The following is a 15,887-nucleotide window of genomic DNA, read 5'->3' as shown; positions in this document are numbered from 1 at the left end:
CCGAAATTCGTTTTTATTTATTTCGTTTTTCGTTCAAAAATTGCATTCGTCCGAAAATCCTCATGAATTACGGTCGAATCTGTCTTTGAAGGCTTATGGTGTCTGTCGAATGTATAAAGAAGATTCGACGGAGCTAGTATATAGCATACTTCGTGTGAACTTTAAAACCCTATTAAAGTCTATGGGACTCCAACGTTCAAAATCTAAAGTGCTAATTTTAAAGACTAATTTGCAAGTTACTGTCCTAAAAAGTGTTTGGGGACCTAAATCCTGCCCCAAGGGACATGAATCAATGCAAAAAAAAGTTTTAAAAACGGCCGTTTTTTCGGGAGCAGTGATTTTAATAATGATTAAAGTGAAACAATAAAAGTGTAATATTCCTTTAAATTTCGTAGGGAGGGGGGGGGGGGGGGTGTCTATAGTATGCCTGTGAAGGGGCGCATGTGTCTGGTGCTTAGAACTGTCCCTGCACAAAGTGTCATTTATGCAGGAAAAAAAGTCCTTTAAAATCACTCGCAGCTATTATGAATTGTCGGCTCCGTAATACAGAGTACACTCATTGAAAGTCATTGATAAAATAAATAAATAAATAAAAAAGCGTGGGGGTCCCCCAAATTCAATTACCAGGCCCTTCAGGTCTGGTATGGATATTAAGGGGAACCCTGCCTCAAATTTAAGAAAAAATTTGACGTGGGGTTCCCCCTAAATATCCATAACCAGACCCTTCAGGTCTGGTATGGATATTAAGGGGAACCCCGCGTCAAATTTAAAAAAAAATTGACGTGGGGGTCCCCCTAAGAATCCATACCAGACCCTTTATCCGAGCACACAACCTGGCAGGCCACAGGAAAAGAGGGGGGGGACGAGAGAGCGCCCCCCCCCCTCCTGAACCATACCAGGCCACATGCCCTCAACATTGGGAGGATGCTTTGGGGGTCTGTGACCCCTCAAAGCACCTTGTCCCCATGTTGATGAGGACAAGGGCCTCATCCCCACAACCCTGGCCGGTGGTTGTGGGGGTCTGCGGGTGGGGGGCTTATCAGAATCTGGAAGCCCCCTTTAACAAGGGGACCCCCAGATCCCACCCCCCCTGTTTGAAATGGTAAGGGGGTACCCCTACCATTTCACAAAGAAAGTGTAAAAAATAGTTAAATAAGACAAACACACTTTTGAAAAATTCCTTTATTAAAAAAAAAAAAAAAAAAAGATTCCAGCGGTGGTAATCCACTCTTGCTATCGAGCGACGGACGATCATCTCTCCAGCGATGGCTCATCTGAATCAGTGCAGCGAATCCATCCTTCTTCTGTCTCCACGGAGGAGACACTGCAGGGATTCCGGCGGCCTGACGTTTCTTATATATGGAGGGCGGGGCCACCCGTCACCTGACCCCGCCCCCTCTGATGCAAGGGGAAACCCGGGGTTCCCCGTGACGTATGGGTGACCCCGCCCCCCTCTGATGTAACGGAAACCTGCCTGTGTTACATCAGAGGGGTGCGGGGTCACCCATACGTCAAAGGGAACCCCGGGTTTCCCCTTGCGTCAGAGGAGGGCAGGGTCAGGTGACGGGTGGCCCCGCCCTCCGTATATAAGAAACGTCAGACCGCCGGAATCCCTGCAGTGTCTCCTCCGTGGAGACAGAAGAAGGATGGATTCGCTGCGCTGATTCAGATGAGCCATCGCTGGAGAGATGATCGTCGGTCGCTGGATAGCAAGAGTGGATTACCACCGCTGGAATCTTTTTTTTATTTTATTTTTATTTTTAATAAAGGAATTTTTCAAAAGTGTGTTTGTCTTATTTAACTATTTTTTACACTTTCTTTGTGAAATGGTAGGGGTACTTTTGTACCCCCTTACCATTTCAAACAGGGGGGGGCAGGATCTGGGGGTCCCCTTGTTAAAGGGGGCTTCCAGATTCTGATAAGCCCCCCGCCCGCAGACCCCCACAATCACCGGCCAGGGTTGTGGGGATGAGGTCCTTGTCCTCATCAACATGGGGACAAGGTGCTCTGAAGGGTCACAGACCCCCAAAGCATCCTCCCAATGTTGAGGGCATGTGGCCTGGTACGGTTCAGGAGGGAGGGGGGCCGCTCTCTCGTCCCCCCCCTCTTTTCCTGCGGCCTGCCAGGTTGCGTGCTCGGATAAAGGGTCTGGTATGGATTTTTAGGGGGAACCCCACGTCAAATTTTTTCTTAAATTTGAGGCAGGGTTCCCCTTAATATCCATACCAGACCTGAAGGACCTGGTAATTGAAATTGGGGGACCCCCACGCTTTTTATTTATTTATTTATTTTTTTATCAATGACTTTCAATGAGTGTTCTCTGTATTACGGAGCCGACAATTCATAATAGCTGCGAGTGATTTTAAAGGACTTTTTTTCCTGCATAAATGACACTTTGTGCAGGGACAGTTCTAAGCACCAGAAACATGAGCCCCTTCAGAGGCATACTATAGACACCCCCCCCCCCCCCACGAAATTTAAAGGAATATTACACTTTTATTGTTTCACTTTAATCATTATTAAAATCACTGCTCCCGAAAAAACGGCAGTTTTTAAAACTTTTTTTGCATTGATACATGTCCCCTGGGGCAGGACCCGGGTCCCCAAACACTTTTTAGGACAGTAACTTGCAGAATCTTTTCTCTCTGTCAAATCTTTTTTCTCTGTCGAATATTTTCTCCATATAATCTTGGACTAATAGAGGTAAGGTTAGGCACATTCGACCACAGGTTCTATAGACACAGATTATTGTCAGAGTCACATCGAATCTCCTATTCTATATCGAACTGTTGTAACAATGAAAACGAAAATAAAGCATTTATTTATGTTGGATCTTTCGTTTTTCGGATTCTGTGCTTTCGTTATCGTTTGTCAAAACGAAAACGAAAATAGCTGAAATTCGGACGAAAATGCATTCGGACGAAAACGAAAGCACATGTCTACCACTCAACATGTTTTGCTCATCTGAGCTTCCTCGGGAGTTTAGGTACAGTGTCAGCTAAGCCAAAAACAATAGAGACATGGATAAGGTTTCATATTGAATAATGACAATTACAATCCCAAACATATATAGTGATTTAATAACATATCAAGAAAATATTTTAGGTGAATAGAGATCCAAAATAGATCTTACCTAGGTTACCCAGGTTACCCATTGTTTCAACCTTTAATGTTGTGAACGCTGCCTGTCTGCTAGCCTTCTAGTTCCTGAAGTTCCTGGATTCCCAGCATGCTTTGCAGCTTCTCCTCTGCTGTTTACTTAGAATTTCTACAGAATTTCTACATGTCCCATGATACCTTGCTGCCTACAAGACGTGATCCTTGTACTGTAGTTCAAAAGGCAGGCTCTGTGAAATGTGTGAAACAGCAGTGCCTACTCACAGGGCATAGTGACTACATGTCACATAATTCATGGAAGGCAATGTGTGAGGATCTTCACAAAGTTTACAAGCTTCAGGATTGTTCAGATTAATAGGAGTAGTAATTTAAATACAATGTGGAAATTAATAGACAGTTGTATCTTTTGACCATATAAGAGCATATCCAATTATTTATATTTGAATTTTTCTTTATTATCCATGTAACTCTTCTTATTGTGGCCATGGTAAGAGTGTGTCCTTCTCTAATTAGTTTGTGCTTGAAAGCAGGACCAGTGTAGACAAGATGTCCCAACCTTCCAATGACTGCCCAACCATTGTCATACTCCAGCCCTAACACACTTATCGTTACCTACGATTAAAGAGACCACACTTGAAATGGAGTATAACTGGCCATAGCAGCCTTTTTATTCACAAAAACTGCTCCTGTCCACAGCTCCCCCTGCAATGCTGCCCAGGTCACCCCCCCCCCCCCCATCCCATTAAACACACAAAACCCTTCCTCACGTTACTTTTCCTCCAATCACACTACACCCCCCACTTATACCCTATTCTCCTTAGCCCTTTGTTGTCTCCCTTATCACTCCTGTCATGCCGGCCCTCTGCTAGTTCCTCTTCCCTCCTCTTGCTCCAGGCCTCACATTCCTATTCTTATCTCAGAAAATCGGGGGGCATGCTGTTTATAGTTATTGCACTTTTTTATCTGACCCCTTAGAGAGCCTTTAAAGCAGTGGTGGTCAACTTGAAAACTATAGAGGGCCTCTGATACTTTCAGGTTGAGTTCACACTATTACGAATTGGATGTGGGTCCAATTCACTTGTCTCTCTATGGAGCCAGTTCACACATCTTCGGAGCGGCACCGGTGCGAATTGCACAGGAGTCCTGTGCGTCTTCTGGTCCATTTCAGGTCCAAGTTCAGCCAAAAATTCTGAACGAAATTGGACCTGAAACGCTAAACAGGGACTCACCAGATCCCTGCTGTGAGCCTCTCCATGCTGAAGTGTGAACCCAGCCTCAGAGGGCCACACAATAGTAGCACATTGAAGTGCGTTGTGTCAAGTTAAGTAGCTCAGTAAAATGAATAGGTTACAACGCACCTCAGCGCCAAACAATTTTGACCCTGCTACATTTTTTTTCAGTGCATTGCAATATACACTGAAGAAATTAGAGTATGATAACCCCAACATTGCTGCCAATAGCAGTAATTATAACCCTCAGCATTTGTGAATGCAATAACAACCCCCCAGTTTTGATGTCAGCTAAAGCAAATATAAACCCCTACCATACAGTGTCAGTATACACAAAAATAACCTCCAACACTCCAACATTGGTATCAGTAAGTGCAATAATAACCCCCCAATATTGGTATCAGTAGTTGCAATAATAATCCCCAACATTGATGTTAGTGGCTGCAATAATAGCCCCCAGCACTGGTGTCAGTACTATTATGTCCACTTTCCATTGGTGGTCATTGGCAGTGAAATGTAATCCTCCACCCCCCCTGTATTGGTGGCCAGTAGTAATTAAATTCCCCCCTTCCCCCATTCCCTTGCATTGGTAGTCAGTGATAGTGAACGTTGACCCCTCTGTCCCCCCCCCCCCCCCTGCATTGGTGGTCATGGCAGTGAAAGTTAAACCCCCCATCCCCTTTAACACCCTCCACCCACGCCTTGGTGGTCATGGCAGTTAAAGTTATTTGGAGATTACTTATCTGATCACACGCTCCCCCGTTGCTATTTACTTCCCTAGGCTGGGACTTTATTGTACTGTGGATGGAGATAACTCCACCTCACACACAGTACATTGTTTCTTTTAGTGCTGGGTGCTGGAACACAGAGAGCGTTCCCGGATCTGACACGCCGCTGCCACTCTGCTGCTTAACTGGTGCCAAATATAAGGCTGAACAGGAACAGCAATAGGAATAGCCATAATTACTGGCAAGGTAAAGGTAATTTGTAGTCTTTATCTGAAGCCTGTGAGGTAGAGTGGAAAGACTTGGGAGACATGAGCAGAGTGTTGCCAACCTATAGCAAAAAGTGCCTTTTGAAGGATCTTCATGCCAGGATCAACAGGCATTATTTTAATAAATACAAAACAATATAAAGGAACGTGCTAATCCTTTAACATTTTGGTTAAACCAATGTGCCACAAAACATCACATAACAATAATGTGTATCAAACTTATAAAAAGTCCATAAATGAAAATAGGAAAACAACCCAAACACCGTGCTGTGGAGTGGTGTTTTCTTCTATTGCATCCAACCAGAGTGCTTCCATCATATATGTGTAAAGTGCTCACTCACCAACAGTAAATAGCCCAAAGGCCTAACAAGTCTTGCAGACACAAACTAATATGGGATGGATATGATGGACTTAGTACCTCATTTGGTTCAACACGAATCCACTCTCAATATTGCCCACACCAAGGATCCAAAGAGAAAAATCTTCGTAGTGCAGAAGTTTTTATTTAGAATGGACTAACTTAAACACAAATGCATTGCACTGACCAGGGCCGTCTTTAATATTGATTGGACCCTGGGCAAAACTTTTCTTGCAGATAGACTAAACGTTTACTTTTCAGTTTACTGTATCAGATCAGGCAGCAATTGTGATTGGTTGCTAGTGGTTATAGCATATCATTACTGCTTAATGACTGGTTGCTAGAGGTTACAGCACACATTACGGCTCACTGATTAGTTGCTAGAGGATACAACAAATGATTTCTGCTTGTTAATTGGTTGCTAGAGATTACTGTTAAGTAATACTGCTCACTGATTGGTTTCTAGAGGTTACAGCACATCATCTCCTCACTGCAGGGGAGCATGATACACATATGAATGCCACCTTTATAAGCAACGAGGGGGTAATTTTGGGACTTTAAATGAAGCACAATTAAGTACCTCCATCCCGGTAATTGATACGCACAAAAAAGGGGAAGTTTGGGACTTTAAATGAAGCACTTGAATAGTGAAAAAAAAAAAAAAAATTTAAGCCATGTTTATTTGTTTAATTCAATGTTCAATAAGAAACTACTCATTATAAATAAATCCAATTCATAGTATGTATAGACATTAATACAATAAAAACATGATATATAACATAATATATAGTATCCACATATAACTGCACATGACAGTAATAAATAAATTAATTAAAGTGGTGTTGCCACCAAAAAAATAAAACTACTTAAAATTCTTTAAAAAAATCAAAAAAAAATAATTGGCAAAAAAAAAATTTTTTACTCACCTCTAAATACCGGTTGCTAGGGGGTCCCTCGTAGTCTGCCTTCTTCATTGCCCGGGCTGGTGACATCACTTCCCCTCGCGCCGCACATTCACCTGGGACCTGTCATGTGTCCCAGGTGACTGTACGGCGTATCAAGGCGCCCTGCGCCGCTCGCGCATGCGCAGTGGGTGCCCGGCTGTGAAGCCACAGCCGGGTGCCCACAGTATGCATGACGGCGCCGCGAGCGGAGCGGGGAGCGAGGGGGGGGCTTCGTTCCCCCGCATCGCTGGACCCTGGGGCAGGTAAGTGTCCGATTATTAAAAGCCAGCAGCTGCAGTATTTGTAGCTGCTGACTTTTAATTATTTTTTTTTAGGGGGTACCCCACTTTAAGTAATGTGGCAGAATAGTGCCCATGATAGCATATCCGACATCGACAAATTTGTGCACATGGTGAATATGCATCCCATAGATATAAAAACAAAATTTGATTTGTAATAAATAGTCAAGGACTTCTAAGTGATTGGTCAAGGACTTATAAGTGTGGTTTCGTATACAGTGTAGGTAGGACATCACAATAAAAAGCTTGACGCGTTTCGTGGGTGTCTCCCCACTCATCAGGAGCTGATGCTACCACAAAGTTCCTATAGAATAAAATAAAAATTATATGAATAATGTACTGACCAATGGATAGAAATAAATTCATGAGAGTATGTTATGAATAGGTAGTTTGGCCAGGGCGGACTCACCAGTCCGGGCGACAAGTGCAGCGCACAACATTGAATTAAACAAATAAACATGGCTTAAAAAAATATTTTTTTCTTTCACTATCCAAGTGCTTCATTTAAAGTCCCAAACTTCCCCTTTTTTGTATGAATGCCACCTTTATTTACATATCAATGCTGCCAGCCGCATCTATATACTTAGTAATGCTGCCAATATTTACATATGAATGCCGGTTATTTACATGTAAACACAGGGTCTGCAGCAGAGTCATCTGTAGACAACAATAAGGCAGAGCTGGGCAGCATTAGTACCATCACTTCACACTGAAATTTCAGGACACAGTACAGGACTAAAACTTCAAGGGACAAGGGAATTTACACTGGGATAGTTGGCAAGTATATGGCAGCTGCTTTGGGCCCCACAACAATGACATGGCACAGGGCAGCTGCCCCTTTTGCCCTGCCTTAAAGACGGACCTGGCACTGACCACAAACCACTCTCACTTAGTACCCAGACATGCGACGCTTGTAACCACCTATCTGGCGTGCGCTCCAAATCCCAAACGTGACGTTGGTGGACAAAGGCCGGGGTGATGACAGCGGAGTGCCTCAATGCAATTTGTACATCTGTGCATCCTCAGGAAGCTTTTCTTTAGAGCACATTATTTTAATAAAAGCTCTAGATATAAAATATTGATAATGACTTTTGAAATTAATATCTTAAATCTCTCAAATTTTAGAGATTAGGTTTACTTATTCTTAACTACTCTGGAAAGAAAATGTACTATACTTTTCTATTCTTATTTTTCAGGCTGGGTTCCAAAAGTCATTTTCACACACTTGGCAACTGCAGCCAGAGCCAATGACACAGACCTGGTGTTAGTGGATCCAGTTGACTGGCGTGTAGGGGATGAAGTTGTCCTTTGCGGAGGAAGGTTTGAAGGTCTCATCAAACAGCAAGAAATTCTGAACATACGATCCATTAATGACACACATCTCTCTGTCAGCCCATCTCTGAGGTGAGCCACACTTCAAATTCATTAAAACCTCAGGATGCCAAATCTGTTTTAAAGGCAATATAGACAGGTTTACATTTTACAGAACCTCCATTGTTTGTAAATGCCTTCTGTAAACTGAGGTGCCAAGTGAAGGAAAAGTATATTTCGCTGGATTTCAAGCTTCTATGGGCATGACGCTTTCTTCTATTGTGTTATTGTTTGTGCTTTTAGTTCATTATTTTTCCTATAATGTGCTTGTGTTTATCACTTGATACATCATGTTTATTGTTTTATTTGTGTTACCCGACTTTATAATTCTTTTTGACATGGGACTATGAACGACACAAAATGTGCGATCGGAGCTTTTTGTCAGAAATTACGACCGTGTGTAGGCTCTATTGGACAGTTTCCATCGGAATTTCCGTTGCACAAATTTTGAGATCTGGTTCTCAAATTGTCCGACAACAAAATCCGTAAATTCAGATCGTGTGCACATAATTCTGACGCACAAAGTGCCACGCATGCTCAGAGTCGAGAAGAAGAGCCGCACTGGCTATTGAACTTCTTTTTTCTCTGCTCGTTGTAAGTGTTGTACGTCACTGCGTTCTTGATGTTCGGAATTTCCGACAAGATTTGGGTGGACGTGTGTATGCAAGACAAGTTTGAGCCAACATACTTTGGAAAAAATCCATGGATTTTGTTGTCGGAATGTCCGATCAATGTCTGAGCATTAAGGTTTTCAGTTTTTTGTTGTTTTTTTACCTGCTTTCTGTAATATTTACTTATAAGCTTGAATTCAGAATTTTTAGGTGTCTTTAAATTTTACATTTTTTGATTACAGGTATTCCTATGACATTGTAAAGCAATTTATCGAAGCATACTGGATAATTCTAAGACCTGTTATAGCTTTGGTAAGCAGGGATATTGTAGTACAAGGGAATCTAACAGATGAATACGTCAGCCACTACCAACGATGCCAGCAAGTAGGAGTGTCAGGTATACATTTAAATGTCTTGTAAGGGGGGCAGGCTCAACTTGTAGTGACAGTTGTAAACCATGAAGACAGGAATACCCAGGAATAGTCCGAGCAAGTTTGTCCTACATTTTTTTTACGTAAGGAAGCAAACACAGTTTTCAAAGCAGAAGGGCTAGGAGGATATGGTAAAGAAAACCCACAGCATACAACCAACAATACATCTGCTTCTCCGAGTTAATAACTAAACTCAAGTCAATTTATGAACAACAGGATGCCTCCTAATGGGTTCCCCAATGGGCAGCATGTATACCTTTTTAGTTTTCTGTCAGTAGTTGGCATTTTCACACAGCAGCAGGCTCCCATAGCAGAGAGATTGAGAGAAAGAGCCCCAATCATCGGTCAGCTCACATTTGCTGTTACATGACTAGAACCCCATTACTTTTATACCCTCCCTCAGGCTGACTTGCCAGACATTCCTAGGATGTATGAGGTCACATAACACTAATAATGAGACATGAGCTCCCAGGCTGTTCTCTACAGATAAAGTTTGGATAGACCCCAGACTATGGATGTAATAAATATTGGTTGATTGTATGTGTTACAAGTATTAGGTGTGGTTTAATGCAATGGAACAGGGGCTACTCAAGCCAAGGCAGGAGATAAACAAGAGCAGTCAGGAAACAAGCACAAGGTCATAACAGGGCTTAGACAGGAATCAGTAACCAAGATCTAAAACCTTGAACAAAAGCAATACGAGATTAACATCAGATTCTAAGATTGGACAAGTCATAGTGAAACTAGTAAACATCTTTATATGATAATTTTCTAGAGCACTTACAATGCACAGCAGAAACTTTTGGTCAGGCACATTAATAACAATGGGGATACTATGGAGACCTGCTTGAGCCCTAGGTCTCACAATAACCTCATATGTACTGCTATTTAATTATATTAGTTATTAAATGTATAGCAGTTCATGTGATTGTTCTGTATATACATACAAGTAACATGTCCTAATGTGTTTTATTTTATTTTATTTCTGTTTAGATATTTCTGAGTGCCCCTATGACAGAAGTGAGAAAATTTTGGGATCTCAAGACCTAGGTTTGATTTTCGTGGCACAAGCTTTTAAAAATGAATTGAATCTAATCCACATATCTGGAGTCCAGTTCCTCCACACGGGCCAGGCTTTCAATAAGCCCCTTGGTGCTATAAATATTATTGGCAATGTCCCAATGTTCGGTATGAAACTATGGCACCATAATTACATAACAACAGAAAAAAATGTATTTATGCAACAAATATGCACATTGGTTAAAGATACAGATGGTGGATTGGAGGGTGGTTGGAAGTATAACTAATCAAAACTAAACTTAATTTTGATACCTATATAAAGAGGGGAGCAGCAGCCAAAAAAATAAAGGTTGGATTGGATGACTGTCACCATGTCAATAGCTGGTTTTAATGTCAAATGCTATGGCCTTACAATATTGGAGAACTGTGTTCCCCCATGGGACACTATCTGCATGTTTATGTGTATAGTTCTCCAATTTTGCATGGGCCTCCCCTGGTTGTTCTGTTTACTTTTACATTTCAGAAAAATACTGGTGGATAAACTGCTTCTGAACACACTGTATGATTGTATGTACATGTATGATATTAGTCAGGGATGTTAGATTGTAACATCAGTAGTTAATGGATATTATACTATATACGAAAGAAATAATGAATTACTAAGCAATGATTCCACCACAAAGCCTTTCAATTGCAGTTCCACATTCCAAGAACAATTCCAACATGGAAGAAATGTCACCAGATTAAACCCTGGAATATTAGAAAGCATGTTGCAATATAAATAAATCCCACACGTTATACTAGAGCAATACATTTGCTTCGAAGGATCCAAACTTGGGTATCAGATGGCACACACATACAGATGTGGTCATTTTCAAACAATTTGTAAAAGTTGACTTTACGCTCAAATAATATATAGAAAGGCCAGTATGGTGGCCTGAAATTATGGGAGGAGCCCGGTGGAATATATAAACCTGCCATTCGCCCATCTTCCTCGTCGGTTCCGGTGCGCGATACCTGATACGTCAGATATCAAGGGCCGACTATCCAGACCAGACGCAGTGAGCCTGTTCGTGAGTTCCCGCGTTATTCGTTTCCGTCTTGACAACTCGTCTTCCCGTTCATCAGCGTCCGTGGGTTTCGCCGTCGGAGTGTCGTCGTACCCATCGAATTTGTCGTTACACGTTGGGCCGGCTGTCGCAGGTTTGGCTTCGGCACCCCCTTTTCAATTTACATATTTCGATGTACCATCAACATTCCCTGTACTCACGAACCGCTCGCTTCTTTTCAAATCGAATGTTTTACTGTGGCCCTCGTACGCATGTCACTGTTTTCTACTTTCGATGTAGTCGTTATCACCTTTCAACACGTTCGATTACGCCACGTCAGGCGATTCATTCGCAGGTACGCCATTCGAAACCATTCGACTGCCCGAGCATTTCTATTAGTATCGGTCGAATCGTTCGACTCACAGCTTACTGCTTGTTACGACAAGGCAAGCAGTCCGCACGTTTCGCTTGGTCTGCTCCAGTTCGAATATATATCTCTTCATTCATGCAGTTATGTTATGTATCTCATTTCATCTCATTTCAAATCATTTCACTCCCAGTCATTTCTACCGTTTCAAATCATTTCTGTCACTAGTCGCACTCCGGCGCGAATCCTGTCGCACCTCTGGTGCACCGATTCGCTTTGAAGTGCCCCAGGGTTCGGCCTCATTTCTGTACATGCTCCAGAGACTGAATCACTCGCAGGTTCACGCACGGTCCCTGATTCTCGTCTTTGTCATGGCATACCATTTCTGTCACTTATTACGCTCCAATTCGAATCCTGTCGCATTCTTCTATGCACCGATTCGTCCTGGTGTGCCCAGCTGCTACGCCTCATTTCGGTACATGCTCCAGAGACGGATTCTTTGTAACCTACGGTCCAGTCGTTGAATCCTGTCTCTGTCATGGGACATCATTTCTGTCACTTATTACACTCCAATTCAAATCCTGTCGCATTTTTTATGCACCGATTCGTTCTGGTGTGCCCAGCTGCTACGCCTCATTTCAGTACATGCTCCAGAGACGGTTTCTTTATTGCTACCATCAGTCCAGTCGTTGAATCTTGTCTCTGTCATGGGATATCATTTCTGTCACTTATTACGCTCCGATTCGAATACTGTTGCATTTATTTATGCACCGATTCGTCCCGGTGTGCCCAGCTGCTACGCCTCATTTCAGTACATGCTCCAGAGACGGATTCTTTGTTGTAACCATCAGTCCAGTCGTTGAATCTTGTCTCTGTCATGGCATATCATTTCTGTCACTTATTACGCTCCAATTCGAATCCTGTCGCATTTTGTTTTTATGCACTGATTCGTTCTGGTGTGCCCAGCTGCTACGCCTCATTTCAGTACATGCTCCAAAGACAGGATTCATCTGTTTGGTTCATGGGCTCGTCCCCTGATTCTTGTCTTTGTCATGGGTTTTCATTTCATTTCACCTATCACGTTCCGGTACGAATAGTCACATCTGTGTACCAAATTCGTCTCGGCGTGCCCCAGGAATGGCCTCATTTCAGTACATGCTCCAGAATCCGTTTCGTGCTCGGTCGCAAGTTGTGGCATGGCGATCTGGATCTCTGTCATGGCAGGTTCTCTCATTTCACTGTCACATACCGCTTCCCGGTTTGGGTCCAGTTGATTCTTCAATGCTTGGACGCCTACTGGGGGCCTTGCTCCTCGGCCTCCTTTCATTATTAGTTGCCTCGGAAGGGAAACACAGCTTCGTTTAGGCGGGTCTCGCCGTTTTCTCCACATACAAGCGTAGACTTCTTGCAATCGTTGCAAACACACATCCAAGCGTAGACTTCTTGCAATCATGGCAAGCACGCATCCAGACATAGACTTCTCGTAATCATTGCAAGCACACATTCGAGCATAGACCTCTGGCACTCATTGCAAGCATGCATTCGAGCATAGACCTCTGGCACTCATTGCAAGCAGGCATTCGAGCATAGACCTCTTGCAATCATTGCAAGCACGCATTCGAGTATAAGACCTCTTGCGATCATCGCAAGCACGCATTTGAGCATAGACCTCTTGCGATCATCGCAAACACGCACTCGAGCATAGACTTCTCGCAATCATTGCAAGCACAAATTCGAGCATAGACCTCTGGCACTCATTGCAAATATGCATTCGAGCATAGACCTCTTGCAATCGTTGCAAGCATGCATTCGAGCATAGACCTCTTGCGATCATCGCAAGCACGCATTTGAGCATAGACCTCTTGCACTCATTACAAGCGCGCACTCGAGCATAGACCTCTTGCAATCATGGCAAGCACGCATTCAAGCATAGACCTCTTGCAATCGTTGCAAGCAGATGTCCAGGCACAACTTATGGCAATCATTGTTGGCAGGCACTTCTGGCTGCGCGATAGATTGCTTTGGGGAAAGCCTGGATACCTTCCTGAAGGTACGTTGTATTACGGGGTACTTATATTTATAGGAATAGTTGATCCAGGGAAAAATCCGATTGCCTCTCGAGGGGTCAGGAAGGAATTTTTTCCCCTGCTGTAGCAAATTGGGCTATGCTCTGTTGGGGGTTTTTGCCTTCCTCTGGATCAGCTGCGGGCGTAGAATTGGGTGTGTCGGGTTGTGTGATACCTTATTTATTTTGATTTGTGGTGGGACTGGATGGACTTCTGTCTTTCCGGCCTGGCTACCCATGTGACCTACCATAATTCCTTGCAATCGTTGCAAGCACGAGTCCTGGCATAACTCCTTGCATTAGTCGCAGGCACGCATCCTAGCATAACATCTTGCAATCATAGCAAGCATGCATCCTGGGTAACATCTTGCAAGCACGCGTCCAAAACATACATTCAAGCACAACTCCTGCAGTCTTCGCAGTGCACATGCGGTAACACGAATGGCTCACAGTCACTACGTACACATCTCCAGTGACAAACTCCCGGGCAATTGTCGCAAGCACACGTTTAACACACTTTTGGTCATACCAAGGCTCGCAACTTAGCATAACTTCTTGCAATCATTCGTTGGCAAGCACGTTCTCAGTGGCACACGAACTGGCTACACGTCATTTTCAGCAGCACTTAATTGGCCACTCGTCTCATGTGGCTTTCCTTACAAACCACTCACTGTTGTCTGCCTACTCGTCTCTTCCTTAGGACAGTTGAGTTCAACTTCCGTCCCGCACCAGGATCATGTTGACACACGCAACTGGCTTCTTCCTGTAGCACGCCCAGGCTATTTCTAGCCAGCGTTCAGCATTTCTTATCCTTACAGTGCACGGAGAGCAATCTGTCATTCGGCCCATACAGCAAGATCCCCACTACGAGCAGGGCTGGTGCAAGGATTTTCGACGCCCTAGGCGAAACCTAATTTTGCCGCCCCCTGGCTCCGCCCCAACTCTTCTCCGACTCCGCCCTGGCTCCACCCCAACTCTTCTCCGACTCCGCCCACTTTGTCCTGCACATGTATAAGGTGGAGCTGGCAGGTGGAGATTTTTTTAAATCCCCACAAATGTAATCACCTCAGTGTAATACCCCCAATGTACAGGTGGGGGGTGGAGGTGTACAGTATATAGGTGGGTTGCAGTATACAGGTAGTTGTGTGCAGTATACAGGTGGGGGGTGGAGGTGTGCAGTATACAGGTGGGGGTGGAGGTATGCAGTATACAGGTGGGGGGTGGAGGTGTGCAGTATACAGGTGGGGGGTGGAGGTGTGCAGTATACAGGTGGGGGGTGGAGGTGTGCAGTATACAGGTGGGGGGGTGGAGGTGTGCAGTATACAGGTAGGGGAGGGGGTGTGCAGTATACAGGTGGAGGTGTGCAGTATACAGGTGGGGGGTGGAGGTGTGCAGTATACAGGTGGGGGGTGGAGGTGTGCAGTATACAGGTAGGGGGTGGAGGTGTGCAGTATACAGGTAGGGGGTGGAGGTGTGCAGTATACAGGTAGGGGAGGGGGTGTGCAGTATACAGGTAGGGGTGTACAGTATACAGATAGGATGTGGGGGTGTGCAGTATACAGGTGGGGGGTGGGGGTGTACAGTATACAGGTGGGGGTGTACAGTATACAGGTGGGGTGGGGTGTACAATATACAGGGGGGGTGTACAGTATACTGGAGGGGTGCAGTATGCAGGTGGGGAGTGGGCAGTATGCAGTATACAGGTGGGGGTGTGCAGTATACAGGTGGGGGGTGTATAGTATACAGGTAGGGGGTGGGGGTGTGCAGTATACAGGTGGGGGGTGTCTAGTATACAGGTAGGGGGTGGGGGTGTGCAGTATACAGGTGGGGGGTGTCTAGTATACAGGTAGGGGGTGGGGGTGTGCAGTATACAGGTGGGGGGTGGAGGTGTGCAGTATACAGGTGGGGGGTGGAGGTGTGCAGTATACAGGTGGGGGGTGGAGGTGTGCAGTATACAGGTGGGGGGTGGAGGTGTGCAGTATACAGGTAGGGGGTGGGGTGTGCAGTATACAGGTGGGGGGGTGCATTATAC

General features: G+C 44.3%; 1 protein-coding gene across 2 annotated transcripts in view; it reads left to right on the top strand.

The window, feature by feature from the left end:
* The window catches only part of PKHD1 (PKHD1 ciliary IPT domain containing fibrocystin/polyductin), a 975,887-nt gene that overhangs the window by 508,292 nt on the left and 451,708 nt on the right, over positions 1-15,887 (top strand). For both annotated transcript variants that reach the window (XM_077489019.1, XM_077489018.1), the window contains 3 exons: positions 8,138-8,345; positions 9,166-9,320; positions 10,348-10,542. In XM_077489019.1, the coding sequence (XP_077345145.1) occupies positions 8,138-8,345; positions 9,166-9,320; positions 10,348-10,542 (558 nt within the window). The remainder of the gene's footprint in view (positions 1-8,137; positions 8,346-9,165; positions 9,321-10,347; positions 10,543-15,887) is intronic.

Source organism: Lithobates pipiens, unplaced genomic scaffold, assembly GCF_037356315.1.
Source record: "Lithobates pipiens isolate NorthernLeopardFrog02 unplaced genomic scaffold, aLitPip1_a1.2 Scaffold_18, whole genome shotgun sequence".
In the NCBI taxonomy this organism is placed as follows: domain Eukaryota; kingdom Metazoa; phylum Chordata; class Amphibia; order Anura; family Ranidae; genus Lithobates; species Lithobates pipiens.
The sequence above is the reverse complement of the archived record's forward strand: the minus strand, read 5'-3'. Positions and strand labels throughout refer to the sequence as shown.